General features: G+C 54.8%; 1 protein-coding gene across 2 annotated transcripts in view; it reads right to left on the minus strand.

Annotated features, from left to right (window-relative positions):
* The window catches only part of AGAP1 (ArfGAP with GTPase domain, ankyrin repeat and PH domain 1), a 348,034-nt gene extending 329,004 nt beyond the window's left edge, over positions 1-19,030 (minus strand). For both annotated transcript variants that reach the window (XM_049773603.1, XM_049773601.1), the window contains exon 1: positions 18,825-19,030. In XM_049773603.1, coding sequence (XP_049629560.1) covers positions 18,825-18,987 — 163 coding nt within the window. In that variant the 5' untranslated portion in view covers positions 18,988-19,030. The remainder of the gene's footprint in view (positions 1-18,824) is intronic.
* Positions 19,031-19,727: the final 697 nt, after the last annotated feature.

Below are 19,727 nucleotides of genomic sequence, written 5' to 3' on the forward strand. Positions count from 1 at the left end.
ACCTAGGGCTTCCGGGCTACTGCACTGTGAGTGGAGATGTGGCACCTCAGCGAGCCAGGCTGGGCATACAGCACCTATACCTGGCACCTGAGGAAAGCAAGGTCAGCCCATGAGGAAGAAGTTTTCTAAGAATAGCCCTCTCTGGAATGGCTGACACAGCCCAACTGCCACAGGATCCCCAGAACTGAAGGAGATGGGGGAAAGTATAGTCTGCAGCATTTTAGGGGCCCTGGGACATGCAGAGTGCAGTCCCAAGGCGGGAGAGCATGGAGCAGCCAATATCCTCAAACAAACCCCCGAAGTGCACTGCGGGGGCTCAAGGGCAGACTCAGAGGCCAGAGCACAGGTTGTGGGTACCAGAACTCCCTGGCACTGAGTGGGGGAGGGATTCCCAGGCCCTCTGTCCAGGTAGGACAAAAGACGCAGGTCGGCAGCAACTCCAATGCAAGAAATAATCAACACACAGTTAGGAAGGAATACAGGCCAGAAAACTAATGGTAAGCTGTTCACCCACAAGCCAGTGTCTCCACCACGTGGAACCATGAGCCAAGATGTCAACCACCCTCCAGACCATCTGAGTAGCCAAGATGTCAGCCGCCCCTCCAACCATCTGAGTAGCCATTCTTGGGGAAAAACAAAGCCCACCCCCAAGGAAAGGGGAAAAAGCCAGATGAGGAGGCAATGGGGAAACATCTTTTTAACATGTAAACCAAAGGAACCAAACGAGAGACATTTAATTAGAAGGCAATATGAGGGCCAATCCAAAGGCCTCTACTAACAATCTTTGAGTATAGAGTTGCAAGTAGTCCCTGAGCATTGCTGAGAAACTCCATGAACCAAAAACTATTAAAGAAAACAGAACAGACCCCACATGTGGGCGCCACCTCTTTCTTCTCTTCCTTGAAGAAACTCCTCGTTCTCTAATTTCAGCTCCTGTGACTATACTCCCCTCTGGGACTTCCTCCAAATCAGAGTGGTACCCACAGCCAAACCAGGGCCTCACAGGGTACAGCTCTGCCATGAGCATGAAAAGATGAGACCATCTTTTTGCACAGGTGCAAGGCTTGGCTGGTGGCTTCCTTTCCAGCTCAGGATTCACTGCTGCTCCCCATGTGCCTTGAAATAAAGTCCTGCCCTAGTCTTGCACCCCGGCCCCCCATATCTGGCCTCAAAACCCTGATCACACACTCAGGAAGAACAACACCCCCACCATGCTGAGCTCCTGTCCCTCCATCCTAATCCTCTGTGCTCAGGAGCCCTGCTGTGAGAGCATAGGGCTTCATGGCTAATGGGACAGGTGGCCCCTTCTCCACTGCTGAGTTTACCTGTTCCCACCCCCACACAAGGACCAGCAGAAATTGTTAGAAAGAAAAACATGGCTGCAGGGGTTAAGGTATTAGTCTTACACATGGCCAGCTGGGTTTTACCCCTAACCTCATACAAGGTCCCCTAAGCTCCATCGGGAGTGACCCAGCACTGCCAGGAGTGGTCAGAAAAAACGGTGCAATAAAGGCCACTTGGGGCATTGCCCAGATGGCATGAGACGGGAGCCCAGAGGGAGGGGGAGCTGCAGACAAGTGGGAGCAGCTGTCAGGGGGCCCCACTAGGTTAAGGACATTTCCTGCTGGGCAGAGCTGCCTCCATCACACCAGATCCTCACTGGTTCCTGTCCATGACCTGGGGACTCTGGGATTAGCATCCCAGTGACCTGAAGCTGTCTGAGCCCCACCCCCATCTCCATGCGACCCAAGAACTGTGAAGTGGGCCCTGCCCAAAGCTGATCCCAATTCCACCTTCCTTTGTAAAGCAGAAATGGCATAAAAGATCTCCAGGGAAATGACAAGGAAAAAGGGCCGAAGGTAGGGAGTAGAGAGGGTTCTGGGCTCAATTTGTGTGAGGCCCGGATAGCCCAACTTCCTAAGGCTGACAACTCGTTCCACTAGGCCAGCAGGAGGCAGCAGAGAAATGTCTGTAGCCTACACACACACACTCACTCCCTGCCCCACTCCACCCCTGCCAGGGCCCCAGCTCAGGCTCACCATGGTCCAAACTAGACCCCATTGCGTCAAGCCCCAACCTACCTGCCTACGTGGTCCATCTTCATCCCTCCATACCCCTGCCAGCAAGCAGCAACCAGAAAACCCTGCCAGGTGACCCTGCAGGCCACACTGGCCACATCCCCACCCCAAGTCCCTCAGGGCCCGCCTCTGGTGTGGGGCTCACAAGGCTCAGTGGCCCTCACTAAATGGTGTCATATGACATCTGCACTTGAGTCACTTCACGCTCCTTTGACTCAGCTGGGCTAGGATATATCTGGGCCTAGGGAGCCTTTCAGGCTTGTTGTCCAGTGAGTGAGCAACGTGGTAGACATCAGAGAGTGGGAAGGGGGGGTCCGGCACTGCACACACTAGTCTGGATGGGAGGGGAAAGGAGAAGCAGCCAGGGAGGGGACTAGACCAGGGAGAGGAAAGGCAGGTCACCCCGACAACAACCAGCAGTGGCATACAGACACCAGTAACGCTCTCCTAGAAGGCAGAGGGTCACTGAAGCCAGGCCACAGGGACACGGAGGGACAGGGACAGTGGCTGAGGGCCACACACACTCGGGCACATTCTTAACATATAGAGCCTGCATGCACAGGCAGATATAGCACAGGCCAAATCAGCCATGATGCATAGGTGCATGATGACAGCCTACATGCACAGACACCTGCAGCCATGCATACTTGGTGCACACGCATGACACACAAGCAAACACAACACACATGCACACTTGATGGGCATGATCCATGCGCACTCAAAACATGTGTACTCGGCGTGCATGTGTGTGTACACTCCACATATATGTGCTAGCTCAATATGTGTAAACAACTCAACACAGAAGTGCACAAAGGGCCTGTGCATGTGCTAAACATGCTCGGGCACATGCCATGACCATGTATATTCATGGTCCCACACATGTGCAAACTAGCACAGATGTCAATCACCTGTGGTTCACTGTGCTGTAAGTAGATAAGAACTGGCTGCCAAACAGAGGCGCGGATAGTCTCTCTGCCCGACAGATCATGAGGCTCAATCTTTGAGCTAGACAAAGTGCTTTCACGGAGAAGCGGATAGTCTCTCTGCCCGACAGATCATGAGGCTTTCAGCAAGGAAGGGGCCCAGCAGAGCTGGCATCTGGGTGATGTCACACTCATGAGGCCAGCAATGTGCCAACTGCAGGATACAGACAAGGGCTAGAAGACCCATGGCCACAACCTGGACAGCTCCACAACCCCAGCCAGACAGTGTCCTTCCACGACCTTCTACACAGGACCACTCACCTCCTCAGAGTAGGAAGGTGCTCTGGGTTCCAAGAAACGGGAATGCCACATTTCTAAGGAAATGCAAATCATGCCCTGCAGAACCACATATAGAAAAGTGCCCTGTTCTGATGGGGCTGGAATGAGAGCAGGGAATTACTGAGCCTGCCAGGAGTAATTTTGTTGTTGTTGTTGTTGTTGTTGTTTTAGTTTGAGGGCCATACTCAGTTGCATGCAGAAATTACTCCTGGCTTTGCTCTCAGAAATCACTCCTGGCAGGCTCAGGGAACCATATGGAATGTCAGGGATTGAACCCATGTCGGTTGTGTGCAAGGCAAACGCCCTACCCGCCATGCTATTGTTCTGACCCTACCAGGATAATTTCTGGTTTTGGGGTCACACCTGGCAGCGCTCAAGGGTTACTCCTAGCTCCACACTCAGAAATCGCTCCTGGCAGGCTCGGGGGACCATATGGGATGCTGGGGTTCGAACCACCATCCTTCTGTATGCAAGGCAAATGCCCTACCTCCATGCTATCTCTCCAACACCCCCTACCAGGATAATTTCTGAGCGCAGAGCCAAGAGTAACCCCTGAGCATCACCAGATATGACCCTAAAAAAGTGTGCCCTAGTTGTCCAGCACAGACCAGTGCCCAGCCCTAGGGTCTCAGTGACACATGCCATGAGCCACACAAAGAAGGGAAAGGCAGATTAACAAGGCCAGAGCAATAGGACAATGGGGAAGTGCTTGCCTTACACATGAGTTTGATCCTCAGCATCACATATGGACCTCTGAGCACCACCAGGAGTAATACCTGAGTGCAGAGTCAAGAGTAACCCCTGGACACTACTAGATGTGCCCCCCTCAACAAACACATAGGGCAGATCAAGGTGGCTCACTTCATGTCACTTCATGTGGCCTTTCCATCTCAGATGGTCCTGTGACAAAGCTCTCAGTCCATGCCCAGGGGCAGGCTTCCGCCTTCTCTCATCTTCCCTATGCCCTTTGCACCTTCTCCTGCCTTCTGCCCTCACCATGCCCTCTGCCCTCCCCCATGCCCTGCACATTGCCACCTGCCTCTGCCCCAAGCTCCTCCCTTGGGTAAGGGACACACCCTGGGGCAGCAGGTGGCAGCAGGCAGAACACTAAAGGAAGCAGCAAACAGCTCCCAGCTGGCATCTCTCCTGGCTCAGGCACCCTAGCAGGGCCTGAGCGAACACTCCATCTCTATGGCCATGATCACAGGATCGATCATGAGAAGCCAGGACAAGAGGCACCTACCACGGCCCCCAGTGTGGCCTTGGCTCCCTTGCCTTGTGCTTGGAGTTCATGGCAGAAAAGTTGCTGCTACTTGGCAACTCATCAGAGGGGGCTGAGCTCGAAGGGCACAGAATGGAAGCTCGATGGCCGATGACGCATGTCTGAGTGAGGGCGTGAGACCCATACGCGGTGGCAAGAGGAAGCTGCCGTGTGCTGCCAACACCAAACCATGTTACTGACATCCACATGCAAAAGATCCAAGGCTGCCAAGCCTGCTCCCACCGGCCCACTTTGTTTCCCGCCCAGCTGTAGCCATTGATAAGGTGGATTCACCACCCAAAGCTCAGAGTCACCAAGTCACACTGAGGGAGGCGGAGGGTAGCTCAAGTGCTCCCAGCTGTGTATGGCACCCCCAAGAACCCACAAAGCATTAGACCAGGCATCAAGCTTGGTGAGGCTTATCACCTCTGAGAGCACCGACAACCCAAACTTCCACTGAGCCCGTTCCCAATGAGCAGGGGACCCCCCCCAGCACCAAGCACCCCCATCACCATGTCTCTGAGCATGCCTGAAGCTGATGCCGCAAAGTAAGGAGGCGCATGTCCCTCCCAACAAAAAACTCAGCCCCAGACTGGCTCTCTCAGTGCCCTGCCTGCCACCACCTCTCGAATGTCATGAGTTGAGCCAACCTTTTGTATGAATAGAACCAGCTATGCTATAGGGTGACTGCTGGAGCCTGTTTGGATACCTCAGGGCCTTTCACTTTCTTGTCCAACAAACCCCTCCCAGGCAGGGCTCAGATCCACACGTGACACCTGCCTTACCACCTCCCTCCAACTTTCAGTTTTCCCCCTGAGGCCGCCAGCATCTTTATTCTTTCTAAAGATAAGAAGGATCAGGGCCTGGAGAGATAGCACAGCAGCGTTTGCCTTGCAAGCAGCCGATCCAGGACCAAAGGTGGTTGGTTCGAATCCCGGTGTCCCATATGGTCCCCCGTGCCTGCCAGGAGCTATTTCTGAGCAGACAGCCAGGAGTAACCCCTGAGCACCGCCGGGTGTGGCCCAAAAACCAAAAAAAAAAAAAAAAAAAGAAGAAGGATCAGGAGGTCCAGGAGAACCAAAGCCAGCCACACCCAGGGAGGTCACAAGTCTCAGGAGAGGGGCCGCAGGAAGAAGGCCTCTGTCCAGCACATGCAGATAGAAAACACAAGGTAAACTGAGGCAGGGTGCATGGCATTTGTGCATTTGGGTTTTTTTTTGGGGGGGGTCACACCTGGCGGTGCTTGGGGGTTACTCCTGGCTCTGCACTCAGAAATCACTCCTGGCAGGCACAGGGGACCATATAGAATGGCAGGTTTTGAACCATCGTCCATCCTGGATCAGCTGCTCGCAAGGCAAATGCCCTACCACTGTGCTATCTCTCCAGCCCCTGTGTGGTTGTTTTTTTAATGTCTGTTTTGTGACATGACCTCCTGCCCTTGCTTTATTTAACATAAAGATCTCAAGAGATGTGTCTCTTTCCCAGCAGCCTTAGATTAAATAGCTGCAGACATCAAAGAAAGGATGGTTGAGGGTTGGAGGCAGCCCAGTTCAGGGGCCAATCAGAGGCACATGTCTAGAAATGCACCAACCCCAAGTTCAGCCCCTAAAAATCACATGCCCTCCCCACTCGCACTGCCATGTGTGCCCCAGTGATCCCAATACCTCTGAAACCCAAGCAACAGGGTGCTGAGAACTGCCCTGTCTAGAGAGACAAATGTCATCAAGAGTGGCCCCCGGAACGTCAGAGCACTGCTCTTACCCACCTCCCGCCCAAAAAAAAAAGCTGAAGCTAAGGGCCAGAGAAATTACACAGTGGGTAGGGCACTTGCCTTGCACATGACTGAGCCGGGTTCAAACCGCAGCTGAAGGGTCATGTTCTCCAGCATCTCCTAAGATTCCTTCAGAGCCCCCAAGTACTGATCCCTGAGCACAGAGCTAGGAGTAAGTACTGAGCAATGCCAAGTGTGGCCCAAAAACCAAAACCAGGCACAGATTGAGTCAGTGAGCAGATACGATGTCAGCACCCACAATTTGCACCTGGCAGGAGCTGGGCAGCAATACTGGCAGTGCTTCTGGGTCCTGTGCCCAGGACAGTGCATCAGGAATCACAGGGGCATCATGTGCAGCCCACTGCAACCCACAGTCCAGGTAGTGGTCACCCCAGTCTATCCCACCGGAGCCCCATCTGGGAAGCCACAGTGTTCTGAGCCTGTCACCTCCCTGGATAGAGCAACCTGAGTTCTGTTGAGTTGGGTCAAGGGGGTGCTCATCTGTGAGATTCTCAGACCCCACAGATGCCTGTCCCCAGTTCCCACCTCACTGACCCTGGGGACAGTCATGAGGGAGGTGGCTGCTGGGATAAAGGCTCAGTGTTCTGTGGGGTGGTCATGAGGCAGTCTCCCCTCAGCACAGCGAGGGGCAGTACCAGGCATCGAGGCTAGGAAACAGGGGGGTCCTGGTTCTAGTACTGGTAGCTGCTAGGGGTCTGGTGTCTAGGAGACACCAGCACGGAAGAGTCTCCAAGTCCAGGCTGAGCTGTAATGGGGAGAGGGACCCCTGTGGGGTCGCCCCAAAGTCCATTATGAGGAAGAACTCCATGTCAGGCTCCCTGGGTGCTCCGAGGGTTGGGGGGAGCGTCTCCTGCTGAAACCAGACCACAAGTCACCCCAAGTCTGCAGCCCTCATCCCCCCAAGAGCCAGCCCAACTATCACTATCTCCCTGTCACACAGTCCCTCTGTCCTGTCTGGAAGCTGGTTGCTCTCAAAAAAGAAAACAAAAAACTGCAGGGACAGGACTAGAGTGAGATGACAATGTCCTGGGAGCCATAGCTCTGCCACCAGGGGAATCCACAGCTGATGGACCACGCTAGTCTCGGCACCAACAAAGGAAAGGGAAAAGTTTCAGATAAAAACAGCGGGACAGTCCCTGCCTGGTGCTTTCCATTCGCTGATAAAACTTGTTTTGGATCCTGTGAAAAAGGAACAGCCACACCTCAGAACGGTCAGTTCCATGGTGGGCTAGTCCTCTGTTCCCTTGCTATTACCTACAGCTTGCCGTGGGGGTCCACAATCCCAGCCCCCCAGTCCGTACCAACCCAGAAGTCTGGCGAGAAATGATCCCACTGTTCCCAGCCAGGCCCTCTCCACTTTCCAAGAGTCACAGGACAGAGGTTCCAAGAATTTAGAGGCAAACACACCCACCAACCAAGGGAAAACCACCTATCCTCACCCAGAGAACACCAATCCTTCAGACTGGCACCCAGCCAACCCAGCCCTCTGCCTTCCTTTTCTGTTGTCTTAGTTGTTTGTTTTGGTTTGGTTTTGGAGCCACACCCACAGAGGCTCATCAGGGCTTACTCCTGGCACTGTACTCAGGAATACTTCTAGCAGGTTCAGGAACCTTATGGGATGGTGGGGATTGAACCCATGTTGGCCTTGTTAAATGCAAGCACCCTCTCTCTATGCCAGAGGTGGTGAACAAGTTCGACACAAAGAGCCAAAATTTTAAACTGTGAGAGTCAGAGAGCCACACCACACAGTGACCTGCCAAAACAGACAAACACTCACACAAAAGCATACAATTTTAACAAGAATATATTAAACACATATTGCATTTTGCCATTTTGAGTGAGGGTCAAAATCCTGTTCGCCACCCCTGCTCTATGCTGTCACTCCAGCACCACCTTTACTTTTTTTTTAAGGGGTAGGGATACACAGCAGAGTTCAGGCAGACTCCTGACTCTGCACTCAGGAATTATTCTTGATGGGGTGCTGTATACCCAGTGTTGCCGGGGTAGGCAGCTAAGAGTCAACAGTTCTTTTTTTTTTTTTTGGTTTTTGGGTCACACCCGGCAATGCTCAGGGGTTATTCCTGGCTCCAGGCTCAGAAATTGCTCCTGGCAGGCACAGGGGACCATATGGGGCGCCGGGATTCGAACCGATGACCTCCTGCATGAAAGGCAAACGCCTTACCTCCATGCTATCTCTCCGGCCCCTAGAGAGTCAACAGTTCTGACATATAAGACACCCCACCACCACCACACAGCCCAGCTCCAAGTAGACCTGTTTGTTTGTTTTTGGGTTTAGGGCCACATGCAGCAGCATTCAGTAGTTACTCCTGGCTCAGTGTTTGCTCAGAAATTGCTCTAGCAGGCTCCGGTGACCATATGGGATGCCAGAGATCAACCCCATATTTGCTGTTATCACTGCAGCCCCTGTTTGTTTATAAATGTAAATCTTTTTATGTAACATGATTACAAAGGGATATTCTATATTTCCAAAGGGCTTTTTGGCTGCAACATAGAATCAAATTTTGCAGTTGCCAAGTAAACACAGATGAATGACTGGGCCACCGTGGTGTCTAAGACTGCCCGGGGCCTCTCCCCAGCCGTCCCTTCTGCTGGGCCTTGGCTATGCTAAGGAAAGAAGCCTGTATGCCTCCAGGCGCGTTGGGCCCAGTGGCCCAACTTTGGGAAGCAGCCGTCAGGATATGGCTCCCACGCAAGGCTGTCTGCCTGCCTGCCTGCCTTGCCAAAGGGCTAATCCGGGGGCTTAAGATCACTTAAGTATCAGTAGTATGTGAGGTGGTGTAGACATAGAAACCAGAGTTCCACTATCCAGGGGCACAGAAACCCAAGGAAATGGCCTCAAGAAACTTGGCTGGATGCTACTTCCTCATGGACCTCATACCCATCACCTCCCCCCCCCACAGGACCGCACTCCCATGACCTATATGCCTGCATGTGTGTAAGCCTGAATGAGTATAAGCAGTCCTAAAAGCAACAGCTCCCTGGATCAGGAGGAGGAGGGCCAGATGGAGGAAAGCCCCCGCCGCACAGAGAGCAGGTCCTGGGAAAACCAGGAGACAGAACCAAGTACAAATCAGGCCCCTTCCTGGGGACCTCGCTCACACCTGGAGACACAGGCCCGGGTTCTAGAACAGACACCAAGACACGGGTCAGGGTTCTAGAATAGACATTAAGGCACAGGTCAGGGTTCTAGAACAGACACCAAGACGTGGGTCAGGGTTCTAGAACAGACGCTGATACAAGCCCATATTCTAGAGCAGACACAGAGACAAGGGCTGGATTCTGGAACATATATGAGTTGGCTTCTAGAATAGAAACAGGCTGGACCTCTTACTCCAAACAGGGAGCTGGAATCAAAATGATACAGGGGTGCTACAATGTCCAGCCCAGCGGGGGACTCCAGCAGGCCCTCAGCTCCTCCCCAGAAGCAAACACACCACCATCCAGCAGCAAGGGAAAGTGAGGGAAGTGAGGTTATCTCACCCAGCTTCCACCAGCAAGCTTTTAGATTCAGGGAAAGACTGGGGCCAGAAAATTCTAGGTGCGGACTGCTCATAGAAACATCTGCAGTGTCCCCACATCTGTCCAGGGCAAGATCTCTAGGGACAAATCTGAAAGCAGAAGCCCCACTGTGCAGGTGTATGGGCGGCTCTGATCCCATCAAGCTGCCATGACCAACTACACAAAGCTCAGAGCAAGCAACAGGTGAAGGAATCTCAGAAAGCTAAAACCATAGTCAAGAAGGCTGGGGAGGGGTAGTGGGGGGCCTAGGTCGTCTCATGTTCCTTCCCCAGCACAGGGCAATCGAAAGGCAAGTGCAGGCAAGAAGCCAAGGCAATGTATCCCAGTAAAACACAGGGAAGTGGGTGAGAAGGGGGCTTCCCAGGAGTAAAGGGATTGACGCTTCACCCAGTACCTGAGGAGAGACCCACTACCACACTCTCAAGGACTGGTGTCTGCCCAGAGGAGGGGCATCACCCCAAATCTGACACAAATCTGAGACAAATGAATGACTCCTCACACAACCTTCCACAGACAGAGGAGTGGTGTGGGGGGAACACACCGGGCACCCACTGTCCAGGGAGCATTCAGCAACATGGAAAGTTTAACCTGTTACCTACACAGCATCCCCACTTCTGACTACTGGTGGTAGCCTAGGAGAGAAAATGTCCCCCAAGATGCGCATACCCGCAGGTTCCAAAGCACGGAGAGGCCGGATAAGACCCTGCCATTGGGTGGAGAAGGGACAACAGGGATGAACAGATGGGAAAGTGGGGCCGAAAAGAGGGAGCAGAGAGAAGGAGGGGGGATAGAGAGGAGACAGAGGGGCAGAAAGAGGGACAGTTTGCATACAATTCCCTCCATCACACAGAATTCCCCAATCGCCATCAGAAGTGAGCCCTGAGTACTGCTGGGTGGTTCAAATCACTAAGTAAACAGATCCCTGCCCTGATTCTGCCACTTCCACTGGACACTGGGGTCCCTGCCAGCCCATGCCTAGAATAAGCATAGACTTCCTGAGGCAGTGACAGGAGGAGATCCCAGGCAGGCCCCTTGGAAACTTGGGTTCTACTTCCTGCACGCCCCCTCCTGCTCTTAGCAGCCTCTGCCACTGGGCCCAGGTTCCAGCAGCCTCTGTGGAGGGGAGGGGAAGGGAGAGGAGGCCTGAACAAAGGACAGGGCCCTGGAGACCCACCAGAGTTGGCAAGGGGAGGCCTTTTCCCCTTTTGTGTCTCAGGACAATCGGCACAAACAATAGGAGCCAAGTGGTTCGAGGATGTGACTGCAAGCTGGAGTGAGCACAGAGGACAAAATAGATCCTCACCCCACAGAGGGTTCTGGAAAGCCCAGGTGGGAGGCGGCAGCCAGTGCAGGCGGAAGTGCCCGATTCTGGCCCCGAGTCAGCACCCAGAAATCACCTCGGAGTGGGCACTGCCACCTGCCCTGCTCCAATAAGCAGGCTCACAAGAACCCAGATCTGCAGAGAAACGTCGGAGCCACTGGATAAAATTAATCAACAAAACAGAGAAAATGAAAATCAAGGGGGGGGGGGCAGGGGCATGGAATAGGAGTCTTAACCAGCAATGAAAGGTCCAGTCAGCAGGTAACCGTGGTCCTCATGTCCTCAGCAACAACATCATGGGCTGTGGCATGGGGGGGGGGGGGGAGGGAATATGCCCAGCACCCAGTTTCCTAGGGGGCTCAATAGAATCCCTCGAGGACATCCCCAGGAGAGAGCACTGAAGGGATCAGAGCAGGCAGGGGCTGAGGGACACAGGGATCGATCTTGACCAGCAGCTCACCCCAGACCGCACCCTCCTGGTCCCCGCCCCTGGCCAGTCTGTGACAACAGTCTTCCTGACGATGGGCATCCTATATCCAGCCTCTCCCCACAATGGTGACAGGTCCCAGAGAAGGTCCAAACCATGAGGGCTCAGCCTCCGTCTCACGCACCCCAAAGGCCATTTAATAAAAGGTGGAAATACAAGGGCTGGGCCGGGCAGTGGCAGCCCAGCCCATAGGGAAACAATGTCCTACCCACTCTCTGACCCCCCAGGAGTGAGTGACGTGATGTCAGGAACAGATCCTTAGGCACCGCCCCCGCCTAGTTTTGAGAAAACAACCTGCCCAGCTCCACCTCCAATCAGAAGCCCACCCACATGCAGGCAGCCAAGGACATCTAATGTCAGCTCAGGGCACCCCAGCCCAAAGCATACAGCTTTCTCCACCCTCCACACCCCACCTGCCCACACACGGTGAACTCCTTTAAGGTTAAGAGCAGCAGGCAGAAAGTTTAGGGCCTTTCCTTCCAAAATCCTAAAACGGCACAACAGGGTCCAAGGAAACAGAATTCCAGGTACAACCACGGGCATCACGGGGTCTGGAAAAAAGAAACTTGAGGGGGCTGTCGGTCACTGCTAACATTCCCAAGGCCCAATGAATCATTGGTGGAGTTGAAAGGGAAGGAAGAAACAACAGAAAAAAGAGCTTTTTATAGGGGTCTTCAAACTATGGCCCGCGGGCCACATATTGTATTTATTCCCATTCTGTTTCTTCACTTCTAAATAAGATATATGCAGTGTGCATAGAAATTTGTTCATAATTTTTGTTTTTACTATAAATCTGGCCCTCCAACAGTCTGAAGGACAGTGAACTGGCCCCCTGTTTAAAAAGTTTGAGGACCTAAGCCATGGTGTTAAGGACAACCAAAAAATGATCATTTCCTGCGATGAGGCAGTTGCTTGCTTGCATCGCAACACTGAGTAAAAAGTGCTTCAATTGGAAGCTTCCAAAAGGCAGCCACCTCAGACATCGGGAGAGCGTGACAGTGTTAGAATAAATCCCAGACTATAACCACAGCTCGGGGCTGTTTGCAGAGAGCTTGGGACTCCCACCTGCTCCATCCCGGGTGTGAGAAGTAAGATCTGGGCAAAGACATCCCTCCCACTGACCCTCACATCCTTTTTATCCTCTGGTCATGGAATCAGGTCCCACTTCACACACAGACAAGGATGGGCCAGTTATTCGGGGCTATCCACCCCCCACCAGCATTCACAACCTCTTCTGTAAAATTAACTATTTCCCCTCCTCTCTTCTCAGCCCCCCTCCCTCCCAAGACACCCACCCCCCCCTTATGGCAAGGACTGCTCTACCTGGGGGGATACAAGGAGTTAGGAAGGCTGGACCCCAAACCACAAAGTCAGCCTTGTGGCCAGAGAGGCACCTTGGAGCATCCTCCATGCTCCTCCACCTTCCGGGGAGAGAGTTCAGCTCTCTGCCCCAGAGGTCCAGGGGTCTCCCGGAAGCCAGGTTCTGCCACCCTATAGCACTCAGAGCCTTGCCCAGAGGCTCTGCACAAAAATAACAAATGTTGCTACTGCCGCTGAGGGTTGGAGTTGGACATCTGCAGAGTGCATTGAGTGTCTCGGAAAAGGGTACTTAACAAAGGGAAGGAATTATGCAGCTAAGCACCAGATCAGAACCCCCAAACCTGGATTTAAAAAAAAAAATAAAGCAAGCTTGATCTGCTTTGCCAAAGTCAATCTCTTAAAGGAAGTGCCCAAAGGCTGGGGTACACACACACCATGACACACGAACAGACTGACAGGCACTGGTTTGCCTGGATGCTGAGAAACTGGAGAGGAACCCACTGGGTAGAGAAAACAAGCCAGAGCAAGACATGCAAACTGCAAACACCTGCGGGGATACAAGGAGGAGGGGATAGGGGTGGGCGGGGCAAATTAAGGGATTTTCTTCTTCAGGAAATAAAGCGCCTGGTTTGAACAGACAGAGGGGCTGATGGGGGCTGCAGGTTTTGTTTTGAAGATTCCTTTCTTCTCCCTTCTGAGTCACTTCCTTAGGGCTCCCGGCAGCCCTTTCAAGCCGCTAATAACACGGAGTTTACCCTTTGACAGAAATGGCTTGCAGCTCTCAAAGAGCATCTGCCACGGATGCAGCCTGCAAGGAAGATCCATCCCATACTGAGGCCAATGGGCAGAAGAAAGTCTCAGGCAGGACTGAGCCTTGGAGCCTGGTTGGTCCCATCTCCCCAGCCACACCCACCCTCACGTGAGAGTGACAGGCCACGACTGAGGTCTGGGTTCAAGCCCTCCCCTACACTTCTCCCCGCTCATTCCAAGTCAGTCACCCATGTGGTGGGCGGGCAGTGCAAGGGTCATCTGCAGTGACAGACTGGCCAGAATTTGCCATTGGGTTGCTGCTTCGGTCTCCCTACCCTAGGGCCGCAGACCCACACCACCCACAGCTTCAACCCTAGCAGTGAAGAGCTCAGCCTCAGGAAAGAAATAGGGGCAAGGAGACCACACCAGGCCCTGCAACTGCCCTCTCAGGGACACGGCATCGAGGTGGGATGTCCAGGCAGGGACTCAGCTAAGTAGACTTTCTCTCTTCTCCTTCTCCCCTCCCTGACACCCCCAGATCTAGTCATCCCCTACCTCTCCTTCTCTGCTTCTGTGACCAGGTAGGTCACCATGTCCTCCCTTCTGTTCAAGGACAAGCACCCATGGGGGACACCCCAGGGTCAGGGCTAAAGACACAAGAGTCTCTCTCGAGATGTCAGAGTATCCTCCTAGGACCCCTGGAGGTGGTAGGGCTGGTTCCTTCCCTTGCAGGTGCCCAGAAAACCACAGACAGCACAGGTACAGCTGGCCTTGGAGAGCCAGTGGGCAGGGCTGAAGGGCACAAATCACAGATACAACTAAAGTAGATCCGGATGGGGTGGTCCAGAGTGGGGTGGGGGTGTCAGAACCTTGGAGCTGCCAGGGTCCAAGGACAGGGTCAGGGAGGAGCCATCGAGACCTGACTCCTTAGATCTGGTAACAGTGGTCGTGAAGGTGATGCCCACGAAGAAGGAAGGGTCTGTCCACAGGCCCCCACCAGTTTCACTAACTGGCTTTGTTTTTGCGGGGTCGAGGTTCTCCCAAGTGGACCTCAAAAGGCTGGCAGGTGGGAGGGATCCAACAGTGATCCTCAGACCATCACGGCAATTGGATGAGAGGTTCCAAAGATACTGGGCTGGTCAGGTTCTATAATTCTGGCTACGACCGGGGCCATTAGGTGGTGCTTAGGGGACTATGTGGTGCTGGGGACAGAACCAGGCATCATGTTGGCCATGGAGGTGCTCCTCTTACCTCTCGCCCCTCACCCCTCACTTTTCACCCTTTACCTTTACCTTTTACCCTCACCTTTCATCTATTACCCCATACCTTGCTACCTTCTCCCTTCAATTCTCATCAGGGTGTCATCTGAGCCAATGCTGAGGGCCAGAAGTTCCCTCCTCTCTCCAAGGAAGTCCATGGGCCTAGGTGGCAGCATTTATGACCCAGGTTACCACAGTGAACCATGGTGACGGGGTTCAGTGCTCAGGGCTCTGCCAACCCCAACACTAGATCATACAACACTCAGGGACCTCAGGGGCGGTCTCCAAGCATGAGGGCTGAGAGTGAGCCAGCGGGCAGGCACAGAGCTGGCTGGGGGATGCAGGCCCCATGAGGCCATGCCTGCTGCTGGAGAGAGGAATTACAGTGTGTGGTTGCTAATAGAGGCTTTAGCCTTAAAAGCAGCAGCAGCAGCAGCAGCTTTATTTAACAAGGGTGACAGCTGACTCATTTATCTCAGCCCCATCCACCCTGGATGGGTTTTTTTAATGTACCTTAGGCCAGACTGTAAGTCCAATCCCAGAATCTTTATCGGACAAGGAGACAACCATGCTTTGAAGCAGCCCTTTCCCCACATGCATTGTCCCATAGGGGAACCCCCACCCCACATAGAATCAGGTCATCTGAGAATATTCAGGGCAATCCTCCCCTTAAACCCCAGGGGCTCCAGGGCCCAAGGAACAGTAAGGGCTAGTAAAGCACTTGCCTTGCATGTGGACAAACCCAGATCAATGGCACCACGTTTGTCCCCCAAGCAAAGAGCACATTTAGACGTGGCCCAAACCACCACAACCCCTGTAATAAATAAATGAATAAATAAGTAAATAAACAAATAAATAAATAAAACTCCAAGATTTGGGTCAAAAGAACAAGTTCCTAAAGTCTGAACTACACAATGAAGAAACCCCACTTTTGTGGTGCTGAGTAATGCGTTGATGCCAGCCCAGACCACAGCCATGACCACAGGCCACCAAAGACCCAGACCCACTTGTGAATGGAATATCCTGGGGAGCTCTATGGGCCGAGACTTAGACCTCCAAAAGGAACAGCAGCGCCCACACCCTCGCCATTGACATGGCCACAAAAGAACTCCTCCTCCAGGGGTCAGGAAACTTAGACCTCTAAAACAGCAGCACCAGCATGAGGAAAAGTATCTGAGGGAAGTCTTGAGAGCACCCACAATAAATAAGTCCATCAGCAAGGTGTCAGGAGAACAACTTCCTGTGTGGACATGAGGACACACACACACACACACACAGAATTGGATGCAAGTGCTGCTGGGCAACCTCTAGCTGCAGGCCACCTTCGTAAGAAGGGATGAGACACGGGATGATGGTGCACCGGCACAGTGCTAAGTGCGGGCATCTCCGCTTTAAAATTCAGAGACCGACATTCTACCTGCAAACCAGTCAGTCCCCGGCTCAGGGCAGTAGAGGCTGACTGTGCTCCTCCTAGGCAAGCTTCATGCAACCTTCGAAGGTCTCTGCAGCCATGGTGAAGCACCACGCTCTTATACAACAGAAGTCTGGCCTCCCAGAATACGGGACCCTGTCATGCCCCCCAAAAACTGCAAAAGAACAGAGCCACACGCACACGACATAACTTCATCCGGACACCCACACAGTTTCCAGGTAGTGGGGTGCCTGCTGGAAGAGCTGAGCTGGAGAGAGGATCAGGACTGGGCGTGATTCAGAACGATCTCGGAGAAAATGCAGGGTGCAATGATCCCTCCCAGCCGCATCCTGCACAAAAGGCGCAGACGGAGCCGGCCCATTGCTGCCCCAAGAGCCAGATGACAGACACTTTCTCAGATCTCTGAGAAAGTGCCAGGCCCAGGAAAGGTGGCATCATTGTGGATGATAAAGCAGAGACTATCTGAAAGGTGTTTAAGCCTCATTAACTTAACAACAGCCCTGCTGAGGTTCAGACATTCCTACTAAGAACAGAAAAAAGGCAGAACATCATCAAAGCCCCAAGCAAGAGTCATTGACTGATTCAGACTTCATAAAATATGACGAGGTTGCGGCCAGCCAGGAAGGGCCCCACGGCCTCCCTTCAGAGAGGCAGACAAGGAGCTCACCAACCCTGCAACCGCCACACAGGTTCTGCGGAGTGAAAAGAACAGAAAAAGGAAAGCCCAGCTTCTTGCTAGCAAGTCGCACCGTTCTGCTGTCCCCCATGAAACAGCCACATCGGAGCCTGGGAATGAGAAATGACAAAGGAGGCAGGCGTGGGGAGCCCAGCTGCAGAGGGGAGTGCACACAGAGCCCGGTGCTGCAAGTCAGGTGTGCTCCTGAACTGGCAGCCGCTTTCAAAGTGTTTCATCAGACTTCGACAGGTGCTGCCAGGGATGGGGCAGAAAGAGTGAAGCACAAAGCACTCCCCACTTTCAGTTTAACAGTGGAGAGGTGGCTGCTGTAACATTCCCCCCGCCCTTCACACCCTTGTCTGGGCCATGGTCTCTTTGTACAGTGGGGCTAGGCCTGGGGTGAGGCTGGCACCAGGTTCAGTGCTTCCCAGGGGACTCAGTCAATGGGCACAGGGACCCTGGTGGCTGCCAAACAGTTGGCAGGACCAGCAGGGCAGCCCCCATTGTGTCTGCCCACTTGGGGATCAACTCAGGCTGCCTGTAGCTGCCAATAGCAGCCTGATGGACTCAGACCCTTCTCCTGAATAGCCTCTGGAGCAGTGCTGGGCTGTGGCACTCGGCAAGGTGGGCACTCCTTTCCAAGGCCCTATCTCCTCCTTCCTTTGCTGGGGACATTTATGCAGGAGACCACAGACCTATAGGCCCTTAAGTGTGGGAAGGAAAAGGTGCTTATAGGCGTTTGCAACCGACCAGGTTCCCCAGGTGATAGATTCCCTGACAGGTTCAAGGGAAGACAATCGGAGGAGATGATCCAGAAATACAGCCTGAGAAATAGCCATCACTGGGAGAGGGGGAGGCAGCCACCAGCCACCACTGACATCCAAGTATACCAAGCCAGTCAGAGTGTGGCAGTCGGCCTCCAGCCTCCAGTTCCTTCCCATTGAGCCCAGGATTCCAGAGAAAATGCCTGGGGGGCTGGGAAACCTGCCTTTGCAGATGAACCTGCTGCCCTAGTGCCCCTCAACTGGGCAGAGACTAAGCTGGGGGTGGGGGGAGTGCCCCTAAAGCCTCCCCTCCTCTCCCTCACAGCAACACTTCTCAAAACAGCTTCAATCTACAGCAGCAGTAGCAGCAGCGCTCGCTCGGGGGCCCTGACCCGGTCACCTGTCACGGGAGGCCAGTGGCGCCAAGCCCTCTGCAGCTGCCCCCAGGCGTGGGCTGGGCCAGGCTCCTCGGGAGGCTCCGATGGACTGGGCCCTGGCCCTGAATCACTTTTGCACGCAGAGGCACCCCCAGACCCCGGGCCCACACTATTAAGTGCGCCCTGGGGTGCGAGCTTGCATCTCCGGCCTCCCTCCCAGCTCGAGCCGGGCCTGGCAGGGTAGGAAAACACCGCAGTGTGCGCCCCGGGCCACGGTGGCCGCGTGCCACGGCCTGGGCGCGAGTGTCCACGACACACACACACACACACACACACACAAACACACACACGCATACAGAAACGCACAAGCTTGCACCTCCTCCCCAGGCCACCTCGTCCAGATCCACCGTGGACAACCCCAATCCCAGAGCTCTCCAGCAACCCCGCAGTGGCCCAGCCCAGCCCGGCCCGGCCCGGCCCGTTCCCTGGGCACTCACTCACTCACCTTCGATGGCGATGACGTGCTCCCGGATCTGGTTCTGCAGCACCGGTTCGTCCACGCGTTCCAGCAGCTCGTAGATGGAGTAGATGTTCGGATGCACCGACTCGAAGCGCTGGATCTCGGCGCGGATGGCAGCCGAGTTGGCCAGCTGCTGCTGGTAGTTCATGGTGCGGGGCAGGCGGTGCAACCCCGCGCCCCAGCGCGCCCCGGAGCCCGGGGCACCGCAGCAGCTCCCCCGAGACCACCACTAACGACCACTAGCCCCACTCTGGCACCCGGGGGCAGAGCCGGAGAGAAGAAAAGAGGAGCAGGCAAAGAGAGAGAGAGAGAAAGGCTCGGCCCGCAGGCTCAGTTCATGGCTGGGCGCCCCCCACCCCACCCCACCGCACCCCCGGGCTCAGCGGGCCTCCATGGGGTGCGTGCCCACCATGGAGCGGCCCCGGGTGGGTGGGCGCGCGGGCAGGCTCGCTCCTGCGGGGATCTAGGCGCTGCCCGGCCTCCGAGCAGCCATGAAAGCCCCGAAGCAGCAGCGGCCCCGCGCTCCGGGGAGCCACCGGGGCCCAAGGCCGGGCTAGTGGCCGGGGCAGGCGGGGAGCTAGCCGGCCGGGGCGTGCAGTCGCAGAGTCTCGCCCGCCCGGGCGCGCCCGGATCTGGGCCCCCGACCCACCCCAGCCCTGCACGCCGAGCAACGGGGGTCCGAGCTTGCAGGCGGGAGCCCCGCTCCGAGCGCAGCCAGCCAGCCAGCCAGCCAGCCAGCCCCCGGCCGGCCCCGTCCCCGTCCGCGTCCCCGTCCCCGTCCCTGGCACGCAGGCTCCGCCTCCGCCCGCCGCCGCCGCCGCTGCGTCCTGCCCAGCGCGCCGGATGGATCCCGGGGAATGGCGCCAGGCCCCGCCCCGCAAGGCATCC

The sequence above is a fragment of the Suncus etruscus genome, chromosome 5 (genome assembly GCF_024139225.1).
Source record: "Suncus etruscus isolate mSunEtr1 chromosome 5, mSunEtr1.pri.cur, whole genome shotgun sequence".
NCBI classification, from domain to species: Eukaryota; Metazoa; Chordata; class Mammalia; order Eulipotyphla; family Soricidae; genus Suncus; species Suncus etruscus.